Raw genomic sequence first — 27035 nt, forward strand, 5'->3', positions numbered from 1 at the left:
AGGGGGGTTGTTGAATAAACGGTTCTAGCCCATCTAGCTGCAGAGTTGAGTTTGAATGAGAAGACTGCAGCAATCATTGCCTGTTCCTACACTGTTAAATAAAGTAACCAGGCGAGCAGAACTTGTATTACAAATAGAAAGAAAAGCCACAACTTTGGCTAAACACTATGCCAACCCATACTAGAATAACCCCCTGAGCACTCCCCTCTCGCAGCAAAATGGAGGATGATAAAGACATGGTAATGAATTCCTGTTTATGTACAGTTAGCAACACATGAAATGTACAGGAGAAAAAGTTTACAAAAAAAGGAGGACTCATTTTAACAGACACCAATTCTGCCTCGTGAAGCCTGCTAAGAGAATCCCGTGGCAGACAAGACATAGTCCTTGGTCACTCCATCATCCAAAGGGTCTCCAAGGAAGACTGTGGCAACCTCCCTTGTGTGGTAAACAAAAACAGCTCTGCATGGAATATGTGATTTCAGATCCTCCACATCTAAGAAGTGTCAACATATTCCCCCGAATCGTGGAAACACGAAAATTGTGGCTCGTAATAGGTGGTGGGGCAGCTCAGTACATACAAAGCTTTTGTGGGGAGGGAGAATCAGTTTTTCAGATGTAGACAGTTTCTCTAAAGCTGCTCAGAGAGGAGGCAGCAGCAGCTACAGGTCATGCCTGGACTTCATGTTGCTTCTATATGTGGGCCAAAAAGCTGCAGCTGCCACTCAGTCTCACGGATGCTGTGGGCATCTTGGGCCAATCAGTTTCAGGTCTGTTGGTAATACTGATTGTAGTTCCATGTGTTCTGGTACCCATAGCCACTATAGTTCTGCAAACAGAGTAGATAAAAAATGAAGCAAATAAATTATTTCAATTTTGCCAAGCGGCTTTAAATAAATTACATTATTTATTTTGCGGGCAGCCTTCCTTCCGTCCCCCACAACAACAAAAAGTTCCATGGAATGCTTGTTCACACAGAATGCTTGGCTCAACAGGCCTAAGCTAAGCTGCCTACTCAAACTGGCCCAAATTAACTCTGTTCAACTGGGTTATGCAAACCACCTAGCTGGCTCAAATCAAAAAGCTACTTCAGTAATGCGTGTATTACCTGTCAAGCTAACTAGGAACTGGTCCCAAGAGTCTGTTTCAGCCACCTCTGCTATGTCTATAAACTCATTCTATTTTTTTTTTTTTTTTATAAATTTTTTTATTGCTTTTTTCCAGAATCTAAATCCATCATCAATAACACAACAAAAGCGGTTTTACAGAAAGAAAAAGAAATTAAACAAGAAAAAATTCATTTTTCGAAGTCTTTTTTTTTTTTTTTCATCATCCACTGGACTTCCCCATCTCCTCCATCCCTGCATTCTTTATAATAAATATAAACAGCAAATTAATACCTTGTTTCCTGTGTTTTTGTATTTTCATCTAATTATTCACTCTGAAATTAAAACTTTTCTCAATCATTAACTTTGTTTCTATCAACTCCGAATTTCAATACTGAAGCATATTTACCTCAAACCTTAGCAAATTTTTAACATTCATATATCTTATAATGTTTTTGTAAATAGTCCTTAAATTTTTTCCAATCCTCTTCCGCAGCCTCTTCTCCCAGGTCTCGGATTCTGCCAGTCATTTCGGCTAGTTGCATATAGTCCATCAGTTGTGTGTGCCATTCTTCCAGTGTGGGTAGCTCCTGTGCCTTCCAGTATTTAGCTATGAGAATTCTTGCTGCAGTCGTTGCATATAGAAAGAAGGTTCTGTCTTTCTTAGGTATCCTCTGGCCCACAATGCCCAAGAGGAAGGCCTCTGGTTTCTTCTGAAAGGTATACTTAAATACCTTTTTCAACTCGTTATAAATCATTTCCCAGAAGGCCTTCACCCTCGGGCATGTCCACCAGAGGTGGTAAAAAGTTCCTTCAGCCTCCTTACATTTCCAACATTTATTATCAGACAAATGGTATATCTTTGCAAGTTTGACTGGGGTCATGTACCACCTGTACATCATTTTCATAATATTTTCCTTTAAGGCACTACATGCCGTAAATTTCATACCGGTGGTCCATAACCTTTCCCAGTCCTCAAACATAATGTTGTATCCAATATCTTGTGCCCATTTTATCATGGCTGATTTGACTGTCTCATCTTGAGTATTCCATTTAAGCAGCAAGTTGTACATTCTTGAAAGCACTTTCGTCTTAGGTTCAAGTAATTCTAGTTCTAATTTTGATTTTTCCACCTGGAAACCAATTTTTTTATCTTTTTTAAAGATCTCTAAAATTTGGGCATAGTGAAACCAGTCTCGCACCTTCCCTTTCAATTTTTCAAAGCTCTGCAACCTCCAAGTGTCACCCACTCTTTCTATTATTTCACAGTATTTTGCCCAGCCACCCCCCATATTAAGTATTTTTGTGGCTTTAGCCTCCATCGGTGATAACCACCTCGGAGTCTTGTTTTCAAATAAGTCCTTGTATTTAGTCCAGACAGAAAACAGAGATTTCCTTACAATATGGTTTTTAAACAACTTATGAGACTTTACCTTGTCGTACCACAAATATGCATGCCACCCAAAAGCATTGTTGAACCCTTCCAGATCTAGGACATCAGTGTTTTCTAGCAAAAACCAATCTTTCAGCCAGCAGAGGGATGCAGCTTCATAATACAACCTTAAGTCCGGCAGGGCAAAACCCCCTCTTTCCTTTGCATCTGTTAATATTTTAAATTTTATTCGGGGCTTTTTGCCCTGCCAGACAAACTTCATAATGTCCCTCTGCCACTTTCCAAAACATTCCACTCTGTCCACGATCTGTAGGGTCTGGAACAGAAACAGCATTTTTGGCAATACATTCATCTTTACTGCTACAATTCTTCCCAACAAGGAAAGTTTCAATCTTGACCAGATTTCTAGATCCTTTTTAATTTCAGACCAACATTTTTCATAATTATCTTTAAACAGATTCAAATTTTTCCCAGTCAAGTTGACCCCCAGGTATTTCACTTTATTAACAACGTTTAGTTCTGTTTCCTTCTGAAACCCATCTATTTCTAAAGGTGTCAAGTTTTTTGCCAAAACCTTAGTTTTTTGTTTGTTTAACTTGAATCCCGCCACCCGACCAAACTCAGAAATTAATTCCAATACTCTTTTTGTGCTGGACACCGGCTCCTGTAATGTCAAAACCAAGTCATCTGCAAAGGCCTTCAGTTTATATTGTTTTCCTCCGACCTGTATTCCTTCCACCTGCTGATCCTTCCTGATCAAATTTAGCAAAACCTCAAGGACAGAAATAAATAGCAAGGGTGATAGGGGGCACCCCTGTCGTGTTCCTTTTTCAATTTTAAACTCTTCTGTCACCACATTGTTTACTATCAATTTAGCCTTTTGTTCTGAATATATTGCATCTATGCCATTTTGGAACGCCCTTCCCACTCCCATCCCTTCCAAATTCTTCTTCATAAATTTCCAAGATATATTGTCAAAGGCCTTCTCCGCGTCTATAAATATCAAAACTGCTTTTGTATTCAAATTTGTCTGTAGAAGTTCCAGAACGTCAACAATGTTCCTAGTATTATCTGACAAATGCCTGCCAGGGAGAAAGCCTGCTTGGTCTTTATGAATAACTCCATTTAAGACTTTTTTCAATCTATTTGCCAAAATGTCAGCAAAAATCTTGTAATCCACGTTTAGGAGTGAGATGGGACGGTAGTTCTTAAGTTGAGTCTTTTCAGATTCCAATTTTGGTATCAAAGTGATGAATGCCTCTTTCCACGATTCTGGTGCCCCCTTCCCTTCCATAATTTGATTACATACCTCCATCAATGGCTGAGTCAGGTATTCCTTCAATATCTTATAGTATTTGGAGGTAAGTCCATCTGGGCCCGGGGATTTGCCTAGTTGCATGTTCTGAATGGCATTTTCGATTTCCTGTTGGGTTATTTTATAATTCAGGTCAGTTTGTTTGTCTTGTGTTAGTTTTTGTAGGCCATAGCTTTTTAAAAATTTATTTATTTCAGTCTCCACTTGGGGTCCTTGGGAAAACAATTTTTTAAAATATCTCTGGAAACACTTTCTAATTTCCTCTGGTTTCTGAATACATTCTCCTTCAACCTCTAGATTGGTAACAAAGTTCAGTTTTTGTCTCTTTTTCAGCTGCCATGATAGCAGCTTCCCACATTTATTTGCCGATTCAAATGATCTTTGTTTCATCTGTTTGATTTTCCATTCAACTTCTTGATTTATCAGTTTTGCATATTGTGCTTGATGGAATTTTATTTCTCTCAAAACTTCTTTTGATTTTGGATTTAGTCTCAACTTTTTCTCTCCGTCTTTTATCCTTTCCAAGATCTTGTCCTTTTTACCGTTCCAGAGTTTTTTCTTAATAGAATTCTGCTGTATCAGAAACCCTCTCATAACAGCTTTGCTTGCGTCCCAGATTGTTTTTTTTTCCACTGAAGTGTTCAAATTTAGTTCAAAGTAGTCTTTCATCGTCTTTTGGGCCTTCTTCACTATCTCCTGGTCTCTAAACAATGCATCATTCATTCTCCATCTGAAGGATCCAGCTGGTGTAAGTCTCAAGTCCATTTTCAAGGGGTTATGGTCGGAGCAAGTTTTAGGGCAGATCTCTACTTTTTTGGTCTTGGGTGCCAGTCCTCTAGATATCCAGATTTGGTCGATTCTTGTCCAGGATAGGTGGGCCTCAGAAAAGAATGTTCCCTCTCTACCTAGGGGGTTCTTTGTCCTCCAGATATCAATCAAGTCCATATTGTCTGTGAGTTCAAAAAAAGTCTTTGGTAGTCTGCCATCTTTAGTCACATTTTGATTTTGTGACTTATCCATGTGTGTGGAGACAACCCCATTCATATCTCCCATCAGAATGATGTTATTATAGTCCATATGGTCCAGCATTGTCTCATGCAGCTTCCCATAAAATTCAGATTTCCCCTCATTTGGTGCATAAATTCCAATTATCAAAAATTTTTCTCCTTGTGATTGTATTTCGATCGCCAAAATTCTTCCTTGTTCATCTTTGAACACAAATTTTGGTGCTAGGCTCTCCTTTGCATATATCACGACTCCCCTTTTCTTTTCTTTAGCTGATGAAATAAATTCTTGGCCTAGTCGCTTGTTTATTAGCACTCTTCTGTGGAGCCTAGTCACATGGGTTTCCTGGAGACAAATGACGTCTAGTTGTTCTTTCCTCAAAATGTGAAAAATCCTTTTCCTTTTTTCAGGGGAATTTGCCCCATGGATATTCCAACTAAAAAGCTGCAGAGACATCCTGGATCAGCTTGTTAGCCGATGGGGTTGTCTCCCTTCTCGTCTATGTCTGGAGGTGGATCTTTTGTACCAGGCGTGGGGGGTGGCCAGGTACCTGCTGTCCCTTTTCGAAGGTCCTCCCCGTGATCGTTTAGGAATTTTTCTTGCTCTTCTGCTGTTCTGATTCTCACCTTCTTCCCTTTCAAATTAAGAGATAATCCTTGGGGGAATTCCCACCTGTAAGGGATTGTGTTGTTTCTTAATAATCTTGCCAGATCCTTGTATGTAGTTCTTAAGTCCAACAATTGTTTTGGTATGTCTCTGAAGATTTCTGCTGTCTTTCCCTGTATCACCAATGGGTTTTTAAAATGTAGGCCAAGTATGTTGTCTTTTTCTTGCTTGTATCTCAATATGATCAAGCAATCCCTTGGTTTATCTTTCTTGGCCACTCTTCCCAATCTAAAAGCGGTGACGATTTTGAAGTCTTTCTCTTCTGCCAAACCCCAGAACTTGGATATTTCTGCAGTCAAAAAGCCAGCCAAATCTTCCTTTTCTAGTTCTGGAATATTTCTAATCCTAAGATTACTTTCCCGGTTTTTCAGCTCCGCCATAGACAGATAGGCCTGTTGTTCAGTGACCTGTCTACTCAGTGGTCTTACTTCCCCTCTTAATTCCTCAATCCTTTTTTTGTTTTGGTCTGCTTTCGTGTTTGCGTCCTCAGCTAATTTTCGGTTCTCTGATATAGTCTTTTCAAAATTTCCTATCGCCTGTGTGTTTTGAGCAACTTGGTCTGTCAACTTATTAATCGTTGCTGTAACCTGGTCAAATTTAGCCGCTTGTTCATCAGCTTTCTTATTTAATGCTGCCAGTTGATCCAATATTTCTTTAGAAATAGGGTCTAATCCTCCTGCAGCCATATCCTCCAAAACTGGCTGTTTAAATTGTCCTTCTTGCAGACCTGTCACAATTGGAACAGATGATCTACGTGGCTGCACAGGCAAAGTTGATTGCAATAGTTCAGTTTGTTTTGCTTTCTTGGCAGCCCTTGTTTTTCCTGCCACACTCATTCCACAACTGTCTAGGTTTCAAGGTCAAATTGTAAATCCCATGGGAAAAGCAATCATCCAGGCAAAAAGATTTCCAAAACAACCAGCAGTTCTCAGAGGTTTATATTTCCACAATCCAGCAGGGGGAGCTCCCCAAAAGTTTCCACCATTTAATTCCCAAATATGGTAAAATCCAAAATAAGGGGGGGAAACCCTCTAAATTCACTTTAAACTGCAGATGATAAAGGTTCTTTGCGAAGGTGTGAACAACAGTTCCTTTTTTGTAACTGCAAAGTAGCCCAATGTAACTTTATGTCTCTATACACAGTTGCCACAGTCTGATGTTACTTTGTATCCAGGCAGCCCGTGAGCTGGGGCTTATAACTTTATAATCCACAAAATATAGAGAGGTATAGCACAGTCTCACAATCAAATCCAAACTTGCAGGGTAAGTTCCAACTTCTTTTAAACTCCTTTCAACGCTTCCGCTTTAAAAAAACTTTGCTCAGTACTTTAAACAGGGACGGAAGACTGACTTCCTTTTTAGCGTCTCCCGCTTTCAGCCGAAATTCACCAATTTGATGTCCAAATAAAGCCTCAAATTTCTTACTCACGAGTTTGTTGTTTCCAATCAAATGTTCAAAGAAGAAAGGTCAGCGCTCATCAGCAGCAGCCGCGCGGCTTCGCTTCCGCGGAAAGAGCGATGGATTCACAGCACCGCTACCCCCTCCACGTTCCGGAGCCCCTTACGGGGTCCCTTCTGCGTATCCGAGGTCGCTCCTGGTGCCCGCCGAATCCCACGGCCACGGGCTCACTCTACCCGTGGTTTTCCTAAACGGGTCGTCGCTGTGCCGCAGCGCACGACCCTTTTCCGCGGAGCCCCTCTTCAACAACTGAAGAGGACCGCCATTGCTGTTTCGCGCCGCCTCCGGAAGTCCTATAAACTCATTCTAGAAGCCTCTCGCAACTCACCTGGTACCAAGTGTTATAGTTATAAGCTCCTGTTGTGCTGCTGTTGCTCACATCTGCTGCCATCAAAGGGGTGATGCCCGTTGTTGCAACCGCAAGGTTGCCGCCTCCTGCAGCTGCAGCAGCATCCTCAAGTCTCATCCTTTTTTCATCAGCCTCCTCAGCACTGCACGGAAGTTCAAAAAGGGCAGTCAGCATCCTGGAAGGGAGTGGGCATCTCTGGCTGCCTTAGGGGCCTGGCTTAGTAGTGGCGGTCAGGATTGTAGCATGTGCATTAGGGGACTGGTTGGTGTTCAGCTGGTATTTCAGGACCTCATGCTGGGTCACAGCAACATAACTAACACTAATGTCTATGATGCCACAAACACCCTCCCCCTAAGATCTTAAGGTGGGAAGAAATAACCAATGGCTTTTAAGACTGTAAAGAAAGTGCACAGACAGATGTCTCAGCCAGGAAACGGCACTAAATCCACTCTTTATGAGGGAGGGGCCCAAGTCTATAGAAAATCTTGGAGTGCCTTAAAGCAGTGGGAAGAAACCTTGAACAGTTAAAAGGACAGTACAAAGCTCACACAATGGTGAGCTTCCATACAGCCTGGGTTTTTATTTTGCAGAAGAGCAAGAAGGAAGTTTGAGGGAACAGAATTGGCAAATAAAGCTAAGTGGGGTGGGCCTGTGACAAAAACCCGAATGAGATAAGATGCCCTGGTGCACAATCTCCACCCTGATCTCCTTCAACACTGCAGGGTTTTTTGCGTGACTGGGTCAGGTTGTTTTTTTTTTTTTTTAAGTTAGCCATTTTAAAAAGGAAAGAAACCCTGAACCCGAGTGAGGGAAAGTGTCATGCAGTGAAAACACAGTACAGTGGTACCTCAGGTTAAGTACTTAATTCGTTCTGGAGGTCCGTTCTTAACCTGAAACTGTTCTTAACCTGAAGCACCACTTTAGCTAATGGGGCCTCCTGCTGCCACCGCACAATTTCTGTTCTCATCCTGAAGCAAAGTTCTTAACCCGAGGTACTATTTCTGGGTGAGCAGAGTCTGTAACCTGAAGTGTATGTAACCTGAGGTACCACTGTACTTCTGAACCATTTAAATCATATGAATTATCAGCACAACAGAGCTCTAGGAGAGACCAGTACTGTTATCCCCATACTGCAAGTGGGGGAACCGAGGCAGAGAACTGTGGTTGGCCTTAGGTCATCTTGTGAGTTCAAGGCAGAGGTGAGATTGGAAGCAGGGACCTGTGCCAGACTAGCCTTCACAGTAGACATGCAGCCCAAACTTAATCCATGTTCACTTGGAAGTACATCGTACCGATTTCAATAAAAGTCCCCCTAAAGTACACGCGCAGAGGTCCGCAGCCTCAGTGAGGAAGGCTGTGTTGGTCACCTCCTCCTCCTAAACAGACAACAGAGGCCAAACAAAGGCCAAGGACCTCAGTGGCTGAGGAGTTCCTCACCCATTCTCTAGGAGCCTCTTCCTCATTACTTGCTGGTTCAGTAGTTTCTGATGCTCGTCGTACGATGTCAGTAAGCTGCCAATGCAAAAAGGAGAGGAAATATTGGGAGAGAAAAAAGCTCTGTTGGCACATGGCTGTCATGAACTGGACAGACAAAAGCCTGCAAGTCTGTCCCACTTTCACTGTACTGCTCTCTTTTGTTACCTGTTGATGCTGGACCCAAAGTCCTCAAGAAACTCCACCCTCCGCTGGGAGAATATAATTTTGGTCTCCAGAGGGAGACCGCTGGTCAGGGCTCGGTCGAAGCTACTCATGGTGTTGCCCTCATTTTGCCGGACGTCAGCACTGAACTCCATTTCTAACAGATTGGCATAGAGCTTGGCATTGTCCTACATCAAAGGAAAATGCAGCAGAAAACATCACTCAGAAAAGTTGGGGACAAAGCTTGGAAGGAAAGAATCCAGATCATCTCTGTCTTTGTGTTCAATTCAGCGCAAAGGAAAACCTGCAGCTCAAAATAAAGGGTTGGCAAAATTTGGCCAGCATTAAGTCTACCTAGGTGGTCCCAAGGGAAAAATTTGGGATCCTGTAGAAAATGCTTTTTTATTCCTCTTTTAAGACAGCCAGGATGGGCAAAGGCAAGCAGAACTGAGCTTTACTTTGACCTTGAATTAATGTCAGCTAAGGGACTGGCTCTTCTGGATAGAATCCAGATAGAATCCAGAAGAGACCTGCAAATGGAAACACCATGTTCCCCCCTTGGTATCCACTCTTGAGAACAGAGCATTTTAGAGCTAGCTATCTGACCAAACTCTCACCAGCTTCCTTAAGAAACGCCTTTATTGAGCTGCGTTTCCAAGTAATTCCTACTGTAGGATGCAAGCAGTTGAATGCCATTCAAAGGAATTGCTTTATTTCGAACTTGAATGCTGCAAGGAGGAAGCTTCAGCTAGGAAGCTCCAAAACTTTGTGCATGACTGACTGGGCTGAAACTTTTAACATTTTCAAGAAAGATTAGATACATTCAGGGCTGATCTGCACTCCCCACCTCAAAGAAGAATACCGTATTTTTCGCCCCATAGGGCACACCAGCCCATAGGGCGCACCTAGTTTTTTGGGGGGAGGGGGAAATAAAGGGGAAAAAAATATTCCCCCCCCAGGCGCGGGGCTGGGGCGGGGGAAGCCCGAGCTTCCCCCCACCCCAGCCCCCAGAACAGGCTGCTATCCGCAAGCCTTGGGAGCCCGCGGGAAGTTGCACTGGTCTCCCCAGGCTTGCGGATATCTGCCCAAAGGCTTCGGGATGCAGGCATCTCTCTTCGGGATGCAGGCAACTTCGCAAAGCAGGTCGGGGAATAGCGGGATGGCGGCGCTCTGCCTCCCTGCTGTTCCCCGAGCTTGTGGGGCTGCCGGTGGGGAGAAGCGCGCACCGGTCCATGCGTACCAACCCCACTCGCTCTCCAGGCTTCAGCGAAAGCCTGCATTCGCCCCATAGGACACACACACATTTCCCCTTCATTTTTGGAGGGGGAAAAGTGCGTCCTATAGGGCGAAAAATACGGTAATTGCAGGAAGAGGCAGCTGTTTACACATACAGCAATGGCAGACATGCAGTAATAAGCCCCACCACACTTCTCTTGGTGGCTCTAGGAAGTACCAGGGACCCCCAAGGAGGCTGCGCACACATGACCATGCGCAACACTGACAACCAGCCTTCTAGAAAGCCACACTCAAATCTCTGAAATGCTGTGCAAAGTGGCATCAGAGAAGTTGAAAACTATACCAGTCCCTCACTTTTGGATGCCAACCTTCAAGGTCCCCATCTCCCCCTTAGCAAACGCTCAGTAATTTTTACCGGATCCTTCTCCAGTGCCTCCAAGAGTATCTTCCGGGCTTTGATCAGGTTCTTCTGCACTTTCAAAACCTGCCGGGCTAGTTTGACAGAATAGAAGGAAGAGACAGGCATCCCCTCGTTCTCCCGGATGGCTTCCATCAGGAGGGCCTCCGCCGCTTCCATGTTCCCCAGCCGGCGCTCCAGGCTCACCCGCCGCAAACGCACCATGGCCAGCCCAGGCACACAGTCCTCAAAAGACTTCAAGATGCGCCGGGCTTCCTCCACCTCTCCTGCATGGGGAGGGGGCAGAGTGAAAACTTCTGCATTTACTGTGCTGAGAACTTAGAAGAGCTGAGTTCAAATTATTGTCCTCCAAGAATTCATGCCAACGTCAGCAAGGACAACGAGCAGGCATCCTCCTGGCCATTCGGAGATCTTCCCCACTGCCCTGGCCCCTCTTAGCCCAGTTCCCCTGGAGCTGAAGGGAGCAAACTGTGTGCCCTTCACTCCCCACCCCTGCCTATGTCAGCTGCCTCTGGGAATCTCAACAAATATCCTACAATGGGTTGCATCCAAAGCAGTGTCCGACCAGCACAAAGATTTCCGCTTGTGCAACACGACTTCTCCCCACACCCCTTCCTTCTGTTCTAGGGATTCCCCCAACTGCCTAGAGCAGATTTTGAGGGGAACAGGTGTGGGAGGAGTCCTGTTGTGCAAGTGGAAATGTTTACACTTACAATGTCTCTTTCATGGCACACCATCTGGGCATTGACAAAAAAAAAATTAACATTTCAATCTTTTCAAGTTCAGTAGAAATGTTTGGCTGGTGAAGAATTCTGTGAACCCTTGAAAGGCAACCCCTGGCCTAGGCAGCTTACGGCTGATCAACAGAAGATTTTAGCAGCGTGGGACAAGCAGCTCCTTGGGCTAGAAAACTGAGGGGGCTGGCAAGGCAGTGCCCCTTATTCTCCTCACCTTGTTTCTCCTCAAAGGCTGCCCAGAGGAGGTGGATGTTGGGCTTCCGAGGGAGGTGATAGCAGCAAGCTCGCTGGAAGACGTTCCTGGCCCCAGCTACACTGTGGTTCTCGAGGTACCTTGTGTACTGGATGGAGGGGAAAAGGGAACAGAAGAAGCAGAGGGTGGTATGAAAAGCAGCTTGGATGCACACCTGCGATGGCAGCTCTGGTCAGAAGGAGCTTAAGCCAAAGAGATAATGTTCTGTCACCGTGTTTCTGAAAAAGCCAGTGCTAATTTTTTGCCCCATCATGGCAAAGCCGCTACTGTTGCTTGCCTCCTCCTCCTGTGTGGGGACCATTCTGTAATCTGGGCAGACACCAATATTTTATCCATCTAACTACAGCCCACAATTGGGACACCCACAGCGAGACGATATGCACTTTCTGGAGGAGGAGGCCTAACAAAACAAGAGGCTGTTCATAAAGGGAGGAGTTTAAACCACAGCCTCTGGGACTGCCTGAAGGGCAGAGAAGGAGCCGCTTCCCTCCTCTGCGTGTGGCAGTCCAGGGGCATTCAGGGGAGGAAGCACATCTTGCCAACACACACCTTGATCCAGAACTCCTCATACAGGGCGCAGGCAATGACGCAGCGCTCAAAGAGCACGATGGTGCGCTCGTGCGAGCCGCTGGCAATCTCAAAGTCCAGGTAGTCCCGCCAGTTCCGCAGCTGGGCTCTCTCCAGTGGCTTTACATGGAAGTAGGGCCTCTTGATCTAAAACAAAAGGAGGGGAGGGGGAAGGAGCTAAACCAGAGAGGCAAAAGGAAAGCAGGGAGATAAATTCCCCAATCCTGCTGGGGCTGAGGTCCGGAGAGAGTGGGACCTCGCACACTTTTTCTGGCTGACCCAAGACAGGCAAGGAGTGGAGAGCACTGGCATCGGTGCACGTCAGCGCTTCAGCCTCAAAGTAAAAGCTCTATGTCACATTGGCAGGGCACAGGATCCATCCCTCAGCTCCGCCATATGCAGCCTATTTGGCAAATCGGGCCTACAGAAGCACTCTGCCATCCGTCACCCCTTCTGGCTTTGCATGAGCCCTGGACAACATTTCCAAGCATAAACCTCACAGGGCAGGGGGAGGAGCCTTACACTGTCTGGCTGCTAAACAAGTGAACCCCAAGCTAACAGGAGAAAGGCCCAAGGAGTCAGTACAGGCAGGCCTGGCTTTTGAAGCTTCTCAGGCTCATGCCATAGCCTTAAAGGCAAGAAGCCAAGTTGTTTGTCTTTTAGAAGAAGGGAAGAACTGAGCAGAGTGGCTTCTCTCACATACCACATAACCACAGCAGAGAGACTGACAGCTGCTAGCCAGGTTCTTAGAAAAAGTTAAAACCCTAGATAGAAAGCACTGACCAAACAGCGGCTCAGCTATACAAACCCCTTCTTCAAAATTCCAGCGCTTGCTGACTTCACTCTCATTCTGGGTGTAGATATGCTGGCGAATAGAAATCACGAGCTCCCGGATCCTGTCCTGGTCCAGAGGTCCCTGAAATCCAAGAGCACAGCTCAGCCACTGGTCGCGCAAGGCATGGAAGCACTCAAGAAAGAGCCTTAAGAGAGCCTAAATGCACGTGGGAAGCTCATGAACAAGCCGCGAGACGTGAACCACAACAGCCATTTTGTTCCCAGCACCAGACACTTAAATGGTATACTGCCTCTAAGGATGGAAAGCTCTCTTTCTACCCACTCTTTCTCTTTCATTGTGGAATAGTGTAATCAGTGTGCAGAGCCCAGGAAGCCCCCCCCCCCGCAAGTACCAGAGAAAGCAGAGCAGCCAGCCACACTGGTACACACCAGCACTTGGCTCCCTTCCACCATCTCCTGCTTGGCCTCTGTCTTCAGTGGGACGTCCTCTCCAGGCGGAGCCTCCTCGGCCTCCATTTCGGTGGCCTTGGCCACTGTCTCAGAGGCCATCTTCGACTGCAGCCACAGCAGCTCCTCCGTGGAGAGAATCTCTCTGGGGGGATGGCTGGTCACGTGCTCCTTGAACCTGCGTTAAGGGAAGAGAAAGACAATCCTGTTCTTTGGGAGAAAGGTGGGGCAGGCAAGGCAAGGCAGGGTACCCACTCTGGAGAGAAGGGGGAGTTTGGATGCTGCAGAGAAATGGGGAGGGGACATTGGTCTGGTACCGTGCCAACAACAGAATGGTGCCCCACAGCAGCTAATAATACTAAGCACCGATTCAAGACCTTAAATTGTTGACACCATAGATGTTATCTCAGTAAAGCCTTTACCACAAGACTGTAAGGGAAGTCAGCAGGATCATACCCCTAAGGCAGAGTTGGAAGGGAGAAGAGTGGGGAAGGGCAACAGAACAACATACCTAAGCCCATCACATGAATTACATTTTCAATATTTATTTACAGCACAGCAGGAAACTTCCCTTACAAAATATCAGAGATATCCAATCACATCCACAAATATCTAGTCTCTAAAGGACAGTCACGTCTGCAAGTCTTTTCACAACCTTTAACTGAATTTTGGGTGCACCCGCTGCAGATAACACCACTTTATAAGCCAGCACCTTCGCAGCTTTGCTCAGGAAAAAACAGAGCCTGCAGATCATTCTCTCAGGCGTTCCTGGCTGAGGGACTTCCTTATTCCCCCCCACCTCGGTTACATGAGCTCTCTCAGGAGATGGGACCTGGGAGGCAGGAAGTGTCTGGGTGGCCTCTTGCCCTCCACCCCATTCCCTAATCCGTATTATGGGTATATTTTGGCAGTGCCACTGTGCATGTGGAAGACACACTCAGCCAATGAAGCTGTACGGGTGTGGCCACTGAGAAATCATTTCACGGCACAACACAGCCTACCTCACAGGGCTACCGTGAAGACAGAGAATGATTCCTAAGGTGCTTTCTGATTCCATGACTTCAAATGCTGATAAAAGTTTGAAATACACCCATCTTGATGGACAGGTTGAGTTGTGCAAACTGTGAAGCGCCCACTTGGTGCAGTGGAGAGGGCTGGTACCAAGAGCTGTGAAAACCTGATTCAAATTCCTCAAAAGCCTCACAGGGTGACCTGGAGCCAGTCACTCTCTCCCACGGCCTAGCCTACCTCACAGGGTTGTTCTGAGGATAACAATGGGCAGAGGAGCGGGGGAGAGAGAACCATGTCTGCTACTCCCAGCAAACTGAAAGGAAGAAGGACAAAAGTATAAATCAAGGATGACTGTATCAACAGCAAAACACGGACAGGGTTCCTTCTTTGGAATTTCCCTCCTTGGGGAGTTATGCAGGTGGGGTGCATCGCTACATCCAGAACTCCCCATCCTGAAGTGCTGCAGCTGCCCCTGCCTCCTGTGGGCATGTTTAGCCACTTTCCTTCTCACACAAACCAACACCTCACTTGGGAGCCTGAAGCTCTGACGCTCACATCGCAGCTCTTGAACAAAGTGTGGAAGCCGCCCCCCCCCGGTAGCCCCCCGCAAGACTTACTTTTCCCAGTGGTGGCTGTACAGCTGGGTGGGGGTGGCCAGCACTCGGTCATAGATGGCGGTGATGGCCTTCAGGTCCCCTTGCTCCCTCTGCCACTCCACGTACATCTCCCAAAGTTTGTCCGAACGGAAATCCACCCCTGCGGCCGCCACTGCCGACTCAAAGGTGCTGCGAGGACCAGAGCACAGGCACAGGGAGATGTGATCAGTATTTGCAAATAGGAGCCAGGGCAGAATATCACAGAGTCGTCCTCTAGGAAACTCCATTCCACCCCACCCCCCACCCATGTTCTACTTTTCCAGCTGACAGAATATCATGAGTACCTTGCCTGCTCAGTTATGCTGGCCCTGGAGGTGCTCCTGGAACTCAGCATACACACACGGTAAGGAGGCAAGGACACAATTTGTTTGGCCAGTAAGATCTGGAGACCTGCTTGCTATGTATTTCTCAATATTGCACAAAAGGGGCCATGGCACTCAGCATCCAGAGTCTTGTAGGGAGAATCAGGCTTCCAAATTATCACTTCTCTCTCACTTTCACACACAGGGTTACAATAGGAAGAGCCTTCCTCCCTCTGACATGACCTACCCGCAGATTTTCTGAGCTGAATCTGGAAGGTTCATATCCAAGCTGGACTGCAGAAAGGAGATGTAATGGATCCACAGGTCCATGCTGAGGGGAATGGACTGCAGGCCTCGCTGGAAAACCTGGGGAGCAGCAGCAGTAGCAGAGAAATTATTTGTAAATACTTATTCATTTGTAGAGAACTGGGGGAGGAGAGGCCAGGAAGAGTTTTTATTCCCCCCTCCCCATCGACCCCTTGCCCACAATCCTTCACCCTTAAGATCTTGGATTCCCTCCTTTCCTCTGAAGCACTAGGGGCTGACTAAACCAGGCACAACATGTTGAGGTAGGAGCTTTTGTCCTTCTGGAGAGATTGAATGCAAAGCAAAACTCCTCCCTGCAGAGTCCACCTACCCCAATTGAAGCTAAGAAGACACCAGACACACAGGCTTTTTGCCTTATCCTGTTGCACGAGGTGGCTTGGCTCACTTGCAGGAGATACCTGGAGCCTGCCTACTCTGCAGCACCTTTAAGGAGCGTGCAGCTCCCCTATGTCTGGGTTGCGGTGGTCTGAACTGGGTATGTCCCAGGCGTGCGCGCACACACACACACACACACACACACACAGAACAGAAGGGAGAGCAGAGGTACGGAATCCCCTCTGGCCCCTCCTCACCTCCTCAGTCTCCTTGATGAAGTCAAAGCGCCGCTCCATGTCTGCATATTTCTTCCAGTAGCCGTAGCAATAAGGGTACCGCAGGAAGAAGCTGTCAAAGGCTTTGCGGGCTGCATAGATGTGATTCTGCACAAGTGGGAAAGAGGAAAGAGGTGAAGCTAGGCACACAAAACACAGCAGGCTACTGTAAATGTGAAGGAAAAGGAGGCACCTGCCTTATTAAAGCTGTTATCTTTCATCGAGTAAGCCTCACTCCAATTAGGGACAATTAACTTGCACTTCAACAGTTAACCACACAATTCAATCCAAGCTTGCAGGTGGACCCCTCAGCTTACCTCTTGCTCTACATACTGCAGCAGCTCAGTCCATGCAGTGAAGTCGAGAGGGTTCTCTTGTGCCGCTCTCCAGTACCGCTCAAACTCCAGCGGATATGTGATGGAGAGCTCCTCCATGGGGGGGTTGATTGCCATGTGCATGACCACGTCGGGAGCAGAGGGCTGAGGGGCTTCCTCCTTGGCAGGCTCAGGTCGCAGGGCCAGAGCAGTGGATTCCACACTGACCCCGTTGCACTCTTGCGCTGGCGTTGCCTCATCTGGGTTTGGGGCTCCGTTACTCGCTGGCTTAGGAAGCACATCTTGGTCAGGACCTATTGGATTTAGGAACAACAAAAGGTAATGAGAATTCTTCCAGTTCTCTCTGAAACCTAGTTCTGTCGCCCCTCGCTTAACAAAGGCTAACTGTGCTGTTCTGAAGATGGGCCATGGGAAGGGCAAGGAATGCCCTAACCACCCTGGCATTTCCTGGCTAAGCAACAAACCTCCTGCCTTGATTCTGCAAGCAGCACTTTGCTCTCTCTGCTGTGCACATTAATTTTCTCTCCCTGCCAAATATTTTCAACAAATGCATATATGAATGGAAAATACATTCTCCAATAGCCACTCCAACAGTTCTCTTTTGGACTTTTCTTCACTCAGGCTTGAAAATGAACAATTTTGCCTGTGGTAAGTCACCTCTAACCAAGAGACAGGGAAAAGCTTTACTACTCAGGGGAGAATCCAGAGCAGGGCTCCCCAGTTTCAGTCCTGAAGATAAAGAAGGTCGTTGGGTAGGTGGGCAAGGAGAAACTTCCACCAAAACATTCAAGAGCCACTGCCTGCTAGTAGTGGACAATTCTAGGACAGACAGAGCAAGTCTGACTTGGCAGACGGCAGCTAGACATCTTGTAGAAAGCAAATTGGGCTCCATTATTACATTCCCCCCTAAAAGGATCTCGGGTATCTCTCTGTGCCCACGTGCGGTGGCTGCCAGGTCCACTCTCGCATGTCAGCCAGGAACGAAACCTCCATGGACAGAGGCAGTGTACCTGCGACGGGCAGCACACGCCATGTCGTGCATAGTGAACTTCCCAGGGGGAAACCGGAGTGTCCTCCGTTGGAAACTGAGCGCTAGGGTAGAGAGGCACTTCGGGACAAAGGACTTTGTGCGCGTGCTGGGTTTGGGTTTCTAGTATAGTACATAGTCTCGACCCCCTCTCCGTCCACGCTTTGGAGCCCCGCCCTCCCCACCCCCGGCCGTGACCCGCCCCCCTCCGGCCTCTTCTCACCAGCCTCGGCCCCCGGGAGCCCCTCCCCGCCGGGACTGGCAGGAGCCTCGGGCCCTTCCGCCGCCATCCTCCTCGCGGCCGCCGAACCGAGCGTCTATGCCTGGGGCCTCCCCGGTGCCCGTCGCCGCCGCTCCCGCTAGGCCGTACTGCGTCTGCGCCGCCGAAGGACCCGGATGAGATGGGCGCCTGGCGCGGCCTATGAATTGCTGAGGAGCCTTGAAAGGAGAGCCAGGGCAACCATAGAGAAAGCATTTCAGAGAGAGGAGGAGGAGGCGGTTCCAAGGGCTAACCATAGAGGAGGAAAGTGAAGGAAGGACCGCAAGCGCTTCTCCCATAGATTTGTAGTTGTAGACTAGCATAGGTGGTTTGATCTGCGGGTTTACTTCGGGCGCTATTTCCCCCCTCGCTTCCTCCCGCCTGATGGAACTGAGAGCTGCAGATGGAGCACGAGAGAAAAGATACAGAACTGCAGCAGCATCGTCGTAGCTTGGGCTTTGTTTTGCGCGAAAAGTAGTTGTTGCTTGCAGTTATTTAATTGCAGGGTTTCATCAGCCGGTGACTTGAGCAGCAACCTCTGGAAACCAAGGGCTAAAAACAGGCGCTGCTCTCCAAAATTATCTGGCCCCTCTTAACTTCGTATTTCAGTGGCGTTTTGCACTCACACACTGTTGAACGAACCCAAACCTTGCCTGTATTTTTTGATTGGCCCATGCCAAGGTTATTCTTTACTGTCGCACAGCTAAGACAAGTTTTGTAAGTCTCTCTCTCTCTCTTTGCACGTAGTTGTTCCATCTCTTTCGCAGGTAGCGGTAAATTATCCTAAAAGCACATTTGATATTGGATAGTTAGTTGAAAGGAAAGTGTATTTTAAAAAAAGCAGAAAAACTTCCCCTCCTCAGTTTCATCAGTATCAACAGTATTTTTTAAAAAATTATTAAATTGCGTTTTGCCCCGATCTTCATTTTTCTGATAATTGAATTGTTATTGTTCCTGCTGCTTTTACTTGTTGATGGTTTGTTTTTTACGTCTCAACGCAGCTTTGAATGCTATTTTCGTACTAAATTGTCATATACTGTACTGGTTTTTGTTTTTAGAAAAAGAAATTGCTCGATCTCTAGTGATTCTCAACTCTGTCTTACCTGACACTGCCATCTTCTGGCTATTTCGTGATACTGCCCCACAGTAGCCACTTCCTGCCCACAGCCAATTTTGGACTTTTAAACCAGACAGGCAGAAACCCAACAGATCTAGTTTTCTATGCCCAACGCTGTATGAAGACTGCAATACAGCAGGTCATTGCTGGGGCATTTTCTGCCTCTCGGCATCTAAGCAAAGCTAAATGCAAGCCTCGTCTTACCAAAAACATCCTCCAATTTATAATCGGCCAAATAACCCTCGTTAACTGGCATGGGTGCACTTTGGTAATATGGCGTCTTGAGGTCAAAATTTGCCCTCCCTCCCATTTCCTAATTTTCACATTAGTAAGGTAAAGGGACCCCTGACCATTAGGTCCAGTTGTGGCCGACTGGGGTTGCAGTGCTCATCTCGCTTTATTGGCCGAGGGAGCCGGCATACAGCTTCCGGGTCATGTGGCCAGCATGACTAAGCCACTTCTGGCAAACCAGAGCAGCGCACAGAAACACCGTTTACATTCCCGCCAGAGCGGTACTTATTTATCTACTTTGAGGTGCTTTCAAACTGCTAGGTTGGCAGGAGCAGGGACCAAGCAATGGGAGCTCACCCCGTTGCGGGGTTTCGAACCGCCGGCCTTCTGATCGGCAAGTCCTAGGCTCTGTGGTTTAACCCACAGCACCACCCGTGTCCCGGTTATTTTCACATTACCAGAGCATAAATAACTCTAGCCAGAGGCAGATTTACAGCAGTGCGACCGGTTTCCCCACAATGGAGGCTGAGCCAAAGGGGGTGCTGCAGGACATCACAGCTACCACAGAACGGAAGGCGAGAGGCGGAGGGGGTGTGTGAATTTTAGCCTTGCACAGGGTGCTGCTGAAATTTGAAAGGCCAAACTCTGTCCCTGCCCTGGCCTCTTGTGTGTGCTTCCATAAAAAAGCCCAGGGCTGGCACATCAGCCACCCATGCAGGTGGATCTAGTCCATGGGTAGGCAAACTAAGACCCGGGGGCTGGATCTGGCCCAATCGCCTTCTAAATCCGAATCGCAGATGGTCCGGGAACCAGCGTGTTTTTACATGAGTAGAATATGTGCTTTTATTCATCTCTGGGTTATTTGTGGGGCCTGCCTGGTGTTTTTATATGAGTAGAATGTGTGCTTTTATTTAAAATGCATCTCTGGGTTATTTGTGGAGCATAGGAATTCATTCATATTTTTTTATTTTCAAAATATAGTCCAGCCCCCCCACAAGGTCTGAGGCACAGTGGACTGGCCCCCTGCTGAAAAAGTTTGCTGACCCCTGATCTAGTTGCAAACCCAGGCTACCATCCTGATCTTTGATGTGGGGGGCAACCCTGCCCAGAACAGGCTGAGTTCCCAGTTTGTCAGAAGAGCTGCAGATGGAAAGTGCTTGCTTGGAAGAGGACGCTTCTTCCCACATGCACCACAAAGAGATCTGAGTCTGTGGGCTGGCATCTTCACCATACAGAGCAGACCATGAGGAGGAGTCCATCTGTCACTGCTTCTGGAGGAAAGAGCCTGGAGTCTGGACGGTCTGTGTCATCAACTGCCAGGGGCAAGAAAGGCGTGCCATAAACGCCTTTGCATAGCTCCCCTATGCCAGGAACTGGCACCAGGCCTCTGAACACCCCTATTTTACAAAAAGAATGGTCCAGTGCATAAAGAAACCTGGACAGCTGGACTTGCTAGTGCGACCCCTGAATCCTTCCACTATGTGTTTGCCCTGAGCAGGGCTGGGCGATATCTGGTTTTCAACATTTCCATATATCACCAGCTATATAAATACTGCTATATAGATCACGATGTCTGAAATAAGAACAGAGTTGTGCAGAGGCATTGCCTGGCTTCATGTTTTCCCTCACATTGTGATTTTTGCATAGCACACACTCCATGATTTGCAATATATTACCAGGTCAAAAATTATGAAACTGATATCACAATATGGATTTCAAATGGGTTTTGGATGATATATCAATATATATATATCACCAAACCCTAGTCCCCAGCACCGCGGGGAAATTCAGTGTTCTCATTACAATGCAGGAGAACAGAACATGGGGCGAGACTTTGGGGTTGTGATAGAAGCTTTATGAAGTTGCCAACCTTGAGTGCGGTGGCAGTGAGAAAGGCAGGCTCCATGCAAGGGATTATTAGGAAAGGAATTGAAAATAAAATTCTGGGGATCATAATGCCCTTATACAAATCTATGGTTCAGCTGCGTTTGTGTTATGGTAAAATCTGGGTGCGAGGCTGCTCTGCCACCCAGCTCGTCGGACTAAGTCCGCGGGTCCCTGCGGAGGAAAATGAGCTCAGCCGGAGACAGGAGCAAACTGCAGAAGATCCAAGTTTATTGCGCAACAGGTTCAAGGTGAGATTGAACAGCGAGAAAGGGGTGACATGAACTTTTGAAACTTCCCTCCATGTCCCAGAATACAGTGCAAAATACATCCCAGTTACATCATGAATACATTAAGAAGAGGTTGGGTTACACAGATTACATCATGAATACATTAAGAAGAGGTTGGGTTACACAGGATTAACATATGGAGGAGGGAGGGGGGAATATGCAGAGCTGGAGATATGCACAGATAAGCACATCCTGAGTACTGGTGATGAGAAGACAATGTATGCATAGTCTGCCACCTGGCATTGCCAGGAGGAAAGGCTTGGCAGAGTGATTTGACAGGATTAGGGTCTTGACACCTTGCTTGAGGGATTATGGAGGACAGGGGAGGTGTCATGGAGTCCTAGAGAAATTGAGCAAATTGGCACTTTGATTTTCTATGAATTTTATAGATTTTAGTCCCTTTTGACATTGACAAGTGGAAATAAATGGATATATTGTAGCAAAGAAGAAGGTGAAGAAGACATGCCCCCCCTTCCGTATCAGTTTGAAATACCGCGCACGGTCACCTCATTTCAAAAAAGGAAATTGTAGTGTTGGAAAATGTTCAGAACCCAAACGATCAAAGGGGTGCAGCACCTGCCCTATGAGGAAAGGTTGCAGCATTTGACACCTTTTGGTTTAGAGGAAAGGCGGTAACATGATAAGAGGTTTATAAAATTATGCTTGCTTCGTTTTTGCTGTCAAAACTATTTTAATTCATATGCAAATGAATGATAATTTCCCTGATGGATTGATTAAGCAGTCATAATTCATATGATCAGATGGGCAAGATTTCCTTAAACAGGTGCCTGCAGCCGGAGAGGCTGCGCTGGGGCCCCGAAGGTCTATGTGCGCGCGGGTGTGTATTTATATAGTATAGCCTTTGCCAACGTGGCGCCCTTCAGAGGTTTCGGACTCCCACCAGCAGCGCCCTGTTGGCGAACAGTGGTCTACAGTTTTGTTTTGCTGAGGAGCAAGACCTCCCGGTGGCGCTCTGCATATGCCCAGAGGCGCCCGAGTCCGGGAGCGAGGGCGCCCCCTTGCCGCGACTCTGGGCAACGTCGTCGCGGGGGAAGCGGGCGGCGCCTCCTTCCTGCCCTCCCCAGAGGCCGCTTCTCCGCCCCGCCCCGAAGGCGGCGCCTTCTCCTCCTCCTCCTCCGCTGCCGCCCGGGCAGCTCCTGCTACCGCTGCTGCTGCTGCTGCTGCTGTTCCGCGCCGGCCCTGGCTCGGGCTCCGGCGGCCGGGCAGGGAGGGCGGGAGGATGAGCGGCGCCTTGCGCGACGTCTCCTTGCAGGACCCGCGCCGGCGCTACGAGCTGGTCCAGCGCATCGGCTCCGGCACCTACGGCGATGTCTACAAGGTGCGCCAGGGGGGAAGGGGGAGGGGGGGAACCGGACGCCTGGGTTCCTTGGGAGGGAGAAAGCGCGCCAGGGGTGGGGTGGGGGGCCCGGGGCGGGGGGAGGCACCGGGACGCCTGGGTCGTCCTCCTTCTCTCCCTGAGGGGGAGACTCCACCCCCAGCGTCAGGGGACTTCTGGCCCGGGTGGGGGCCGCGGGACCCGGACGCCTGGGTTCCTGTCTGGGTGTCCCCCTCCAAACCCCCGAGAGCGGGGAGCCCTTTTAGGGAGAGACTGGGCGTGCGGGGTTGACTTGGGGGGGTGGAGTGTCCGGTGTTTATGTCAGGTTTGTGGGTCGGAAGCCTGTAGGTGCGTCTTGGGTAGGATGTCAGCGAGGGGAGCGCTCCTTGTCGGGACGCCCCCCTTCCTTTGGAGCTCCTGCTGCACCTCCACCACCATCCTCAAACTACCCCCCCCTTTGGCCGTTGAGGGACGCTGGCCTGACTGGACTGCCACCCAGCTGATGGCCTTGGGGTCCCAGAGGACCAAGCGGGCTGCTATTGGCTGGCAGGGAGAGTGGCAAGATCAAGACAGAGAGATCAAGCTGGGTGCTCTTGGAGTAAAGAGTCAGCCTACCTTCCAAGGATGCTGTTGTTCGCTGGAGACACAGTCCCCTTCTAGATGCCGGATCACCCAGTCACCCCCCAAGTCAGAGGGTGATCTAAGGACAGGGAGCGGGAGCAAGCCTTTTTGTGTCCTGGGAGTTTTGGTGGCTCTTGTTGAGTGAGGCCCATCCAGACCGGGTGTCTGTCCTCCTGCGTCTTTTGCACAGCACCCTTCAGCCAGGAGAGTGGGAGCTGGGCGCCTCCTTCCACCTAGTAGAAGATTTCTTCCGCTGCACATAATTGAGTGATGGGATTTCCCCCCATTGCCACTTCTGTGAGCTTTAAAAGGAAGGGACTTGGCTAATCAGTGCTGATGGCAGAGGCACGTGCCTGGCGCTGGCTGCTGCTCAGGATTGGTGCTGCCCTGGCAGGAGATGGTTTGCTTGTTCCACTTCCCAGAGGGAGTTGGGGTGCTGGATTTGAGGGGCCCCCTTTGGTCTGATCCAGCACCCAGGCTTTTACTCCCTGCATATCATCTGACTGTAAGCATCTCTTTCCATCTGTACCCCTCCCATTTATACAATGGTTATAATTCAGTTTTTGTTGCAGTATAAATTGCTTTGGGATTGGGGGGGGGGGGAAAATGTTTCTCCTTCAGGTTGGTGGCTGTGTTGCAGCTGGCAGAGCATTGGGGCGTTCGCATGTCCAACAACCCAGCAGAGACTTGAGAGGCCTGCTTAAAACTGGGCTGCTCATGGACAGAAACCTTGCCAATAAGCTCCCGCAGGTTGCTAGTCCTCAAACCCTTTTGCTCTCATAAGGTAAAGGTAAAGGTACCCCTGCCCGTACGGGCCAGTCTTGACAGACTCTGGGGTTGTGCGCCCATCTCACTTAAGAGGCCAGGGGCCAGCGCTGTCCGGAGACACTTCTGGGTCACGTGGCCAGCGTGACAAAGCTGCATCTGGCGAGCCAGCGCAGCACACGGAAACGCTGTTTACCTTCCCGCCAGTAAGCGGTCCCTATTTATCTACTTGCGCCTGGGGGTGCTTTCGAACTGCTAGGTTGGCAGGCGCTGGGACCGAGCAACGGGAGCGCACCCCGCCGCGGGGATTCGAACCGCCGACCTTTCGATCGGCAAGCCCTAGGCGCTGAGGCTTTTACCCACAGCGCCACCCGTATCCCTTTGCTCTCATACTTTCCTGTATAATTCCTATTACCGGTAGTTATTTGAGATAGGTGCATCTTGTGGTCTGGTGCGTCTTACAGAGCGAAAAATACGGTATATATATCAGATTGTGTACAGTTTCTTTGCATAGCATCATGAAAGAGGTTATTGGGCACTGCAAGGAGGATGGTGGGCTTCACTTCTGAGCTCCTGTGGGGCCCTCAAGGGATTGTTGGACTCCCATCACCCCAGATTGTTGGGCATGCAGGCTGATGGGAGTTGTAGTCCATAAAACATCTAGGGGGCATCACGTTGACTTGCCCCTGTTTTGGCAGTCCCTAGTATGCATTAGCAGTCATAACAAAAATATTCTTTGGTGATGAGTCGGCTGCTGTTTTTAATGGCTGGTTGTTTTAGCTGTTGTTTATCTTGTTGTAAAGTTGGCCGTTGGTCTGCCTTTTGTGTGTGTGTCATGCTGATTTTATATGAGCTGCCTTCTGTGCATTTGCAAAATAGTGAGTGGGATGATGAGGATGACATTATCAGTACAGTCATACCTCGAGTTGAATGCGCTTCGGCTTGAGCGCGTTCGAGTTGCGCTCCGTGGCAACCCGAAAGGAACGGAGCGCATTACTAAACAGCCTCGGCCCAGTATACCTGAAGGAGCGTCTCCACCTCCATCGTTCTGCACGGACACTGAGGTCCAGTGCCGAGGGCCTTCTGCTGGTTCCCTCCCTGCGAGAAGCCAAGTTACAGGGAACCAGGTAGAGGGCCTTCTCGGTAGTGGCACCCACCCTGTGGAACGCCCTCCCACCAGATGTCAAAGAGGAAAATAACTACCAAACTTTTAGAAGACATCTAAAGGCAGCCCTGCTTAGGGAAGCTTTTAATGTTTAATAGGTTATTTTATTTTAGTGTTTTGTTGGAAGCCACCCAGAGTGGCTGGGGTATAAATAATAATAATAATTATTACTTCCGGGTTTTGCCTCTCGCGCATGTGCAGACGCTCAAAATAATGTCATGCACATGTGCGGTAGCGGCAAAACGCGACTCGCGCACATGCAGATGCGCCGTTGCGTCTTGCATTCCATTCGGGATGCAAACGGGGCTCCTGAACGGATCCCATTCGCATCCCGAGGTATCACTGTAGTATTAACAAAAATTATCAGGACGTTGGGATGCCTCCTTCAAGCTCCTCACAGAGGTATTTGGGACAAGCAGGCCCTGACTGACCTGATGGTCTCCAGCTGTTTTGGACTACAACTCCCATCCCTGCTTGCTGGGGCTGATCGGGGTATAACTCCAAAACATCTGGAGGGGTGCCAGTTGGGTGAAGGCTGCCTTCCGCCCTCTCCCCACATGATGCCCTTCCTCTCCGGACATCCCATTGGATAATGTTGTGCTCCCTTAATGGAGGTGGCGAGGGAGCCAGAGGTCATCTAGCTCAACCCCTTGCTGAGTGGCAGCATCGTTCGTCCACCTACTTACCCTTCCATGGCAACCAAGTCAGATTGACCTGGGTGCCAGCTGTAGAAAAGCATTTGTGGGACCAGACAGCTGTGGGTTACCACATGTCAAACTACATTCTAAACTCTGCAGAAATGCTTCCCCCCCTTGACATGTATTGATGTGCTTATTACTATCATCGTTAATAAATTTGCATATCGACCTATACCTGGAGATCTCTGGGAGGTTTGCGACATGAAATTACAATATAAAAAAGATAGAATACGTAATAAAAATAAGAACAAAGACATCCCCAATAATCCCCTCTTCCACGACACATTTTAAAAGGGCATTGGACGTCGATCAGCCAGAGGCCTGGTTGAAGAGGAACGTTTTCTCCTGGCGCCTGAAGGTGTACAATGAAGGTGCCAGGCGAGTCTCCCTGGGGAGAGCATTCCACAAATGGGGATCCACTGCAGAAAAGGCCTGTTCTCGTGTGTCCACCCTCCAAACTGCTTGTGAAGGAGGCACATGAAAAGGGCCTCCGATGATGATCTCAGGGTCTGGGGAGGTTCATGTGGAGAGAGGCATTACTTGAGATATTGCTCCAGGGAGCTCCAGCCAGTACAGTATACAGGATTCTTTCTTCCCCTTCTCCCTTCTTTTAATTTTCACAGCCCTCCTGTAAGGTAGGTCAGGATGAAAGATAGTGACTCACCTGGGTGAGCATCACGGCTGAGTGGGGACTTTAGGAATCATACAATCGTAGCGTTGGAAGAGGGACCCAAGGGTCATCTAGTCCAACCCCCTACAATGCGGGAATCTAAGACAGTGCCACACTGGCTGTCCTCCTGCCCCAAACTCAGTTACCTTGGGCTGCAAGGGAGGGGGATGCCTGACCCTGAATGGGCCTGAGCCATTGTCCAAGGTTTGGTATTGCTGCACCCAGAGTCCCATTTCTGACCTTCACACTGGATTCCTGGTAGCCTGCCTCAGAAGCTGCTGTGGGCGGGCGGTGGGGTGTCTTTCCATTCCTGTAGGCCCCCAGGAGCCTGGAGAGAAGCAGCGCTCCTGCTACACTTCCCCTCCTG

The 27035-nt window shown here is 48.4% G+C and overlaps 2 protein-coding genes across 4 annotated transcripts in view; one reads left to right on the forward strand and one right to left on the reverse strand.

Annotated features, from left to right (window-relative positions):
- Positions 1-237: 237 nt before the first annotated feature.
- LOC128403481 (pre-mRNA-processing factor 39-like) lies at positions 238-18102 on the reverse strand. Its single transcript, XM_053368281.1, has 14 exons — positions 17856-18102; positions 16588-16898; positions 16253-16378; positions 15601-15719; positions 15013-15180; positions 13367-13562; positions 12951-13058; positions 12125-12289; positions 11537-11663; positions 10583-10851; positions 8935-9119; positions 8731-8805; positions 7273-7435; positions 238-829 (listed from the first exon to the last, which is right to left on the reverse strand). The coding sequence occupies exons 1-14, from the start codon at positions 17920-17922 to the stop codon at positions 767-769; spliced, it is 2142 nt and encodes a 713-aa protein (XP_053224256.1). The 5' UTR covers positions 17923-18102; the 3' UTR covers positions 238-766.
- A 4275-nt stretch (positions 18103-22377) lies between these two features.
- MAP4K2 (mitogen-activated protein kinase kinase kinase kinase 2) overlaps positions 22378-27035 on the forward strand; it is a 38881-nt gene continuing 34223 nt past the window's right edge. For all 3 annotated transcript variants that reach the window (XM_053368376.1, XM_053368378.1, XM_053368377.1), the window contains exon 1: positions 22378-22752. In XM_053368376.1, coding sequence (XP_053224351.1) covers positions 22393-22752 — 360 coding nt within the window. In that variant the 5' untranslated portion in view covers positions 22378-22392. The remainder of the gene's footprint in view (positions 22753-27035) is intronic.

This window comes from Podarcis raffonei, chromosome 16 (assembly GCF_027172205.1).
Source record: "Podarcis raffonei isolate rPodRaf1 chromosome 16, rPodRaf1.pri, whole genome shotgun sequence".
Taxonomy (NCBI): Eukaryota; Metazoa; Chordata; class Lepidosauria; order Squamata; family Lacertidae; genus Podarcis; species Podarcis raffonei.

Coding starts and splice junctions, on each gene's coding strand:
- LOC128403481 (XM_053368281.1), bottom strand. CDS start 17,922: ATGGCGGCGGAAGGGCCCGAGGCTCCTGCCAGTCCCGGCGGGGAGGGG. Junction 13,563..15,012: donor TACAGCCACCACTGGGAAAA/GTAAGTCTTGCG, acceptor CCCTTAACGCAG/GTTCAAGGAGCACGTGACCA. Junction 830..7,272: donor ACTATAACACTTGGTACCAG/GTGAGTTGCGAG, acceptor CTCTGTTTGCAG/AACTATAGTGGCTATGGGTA.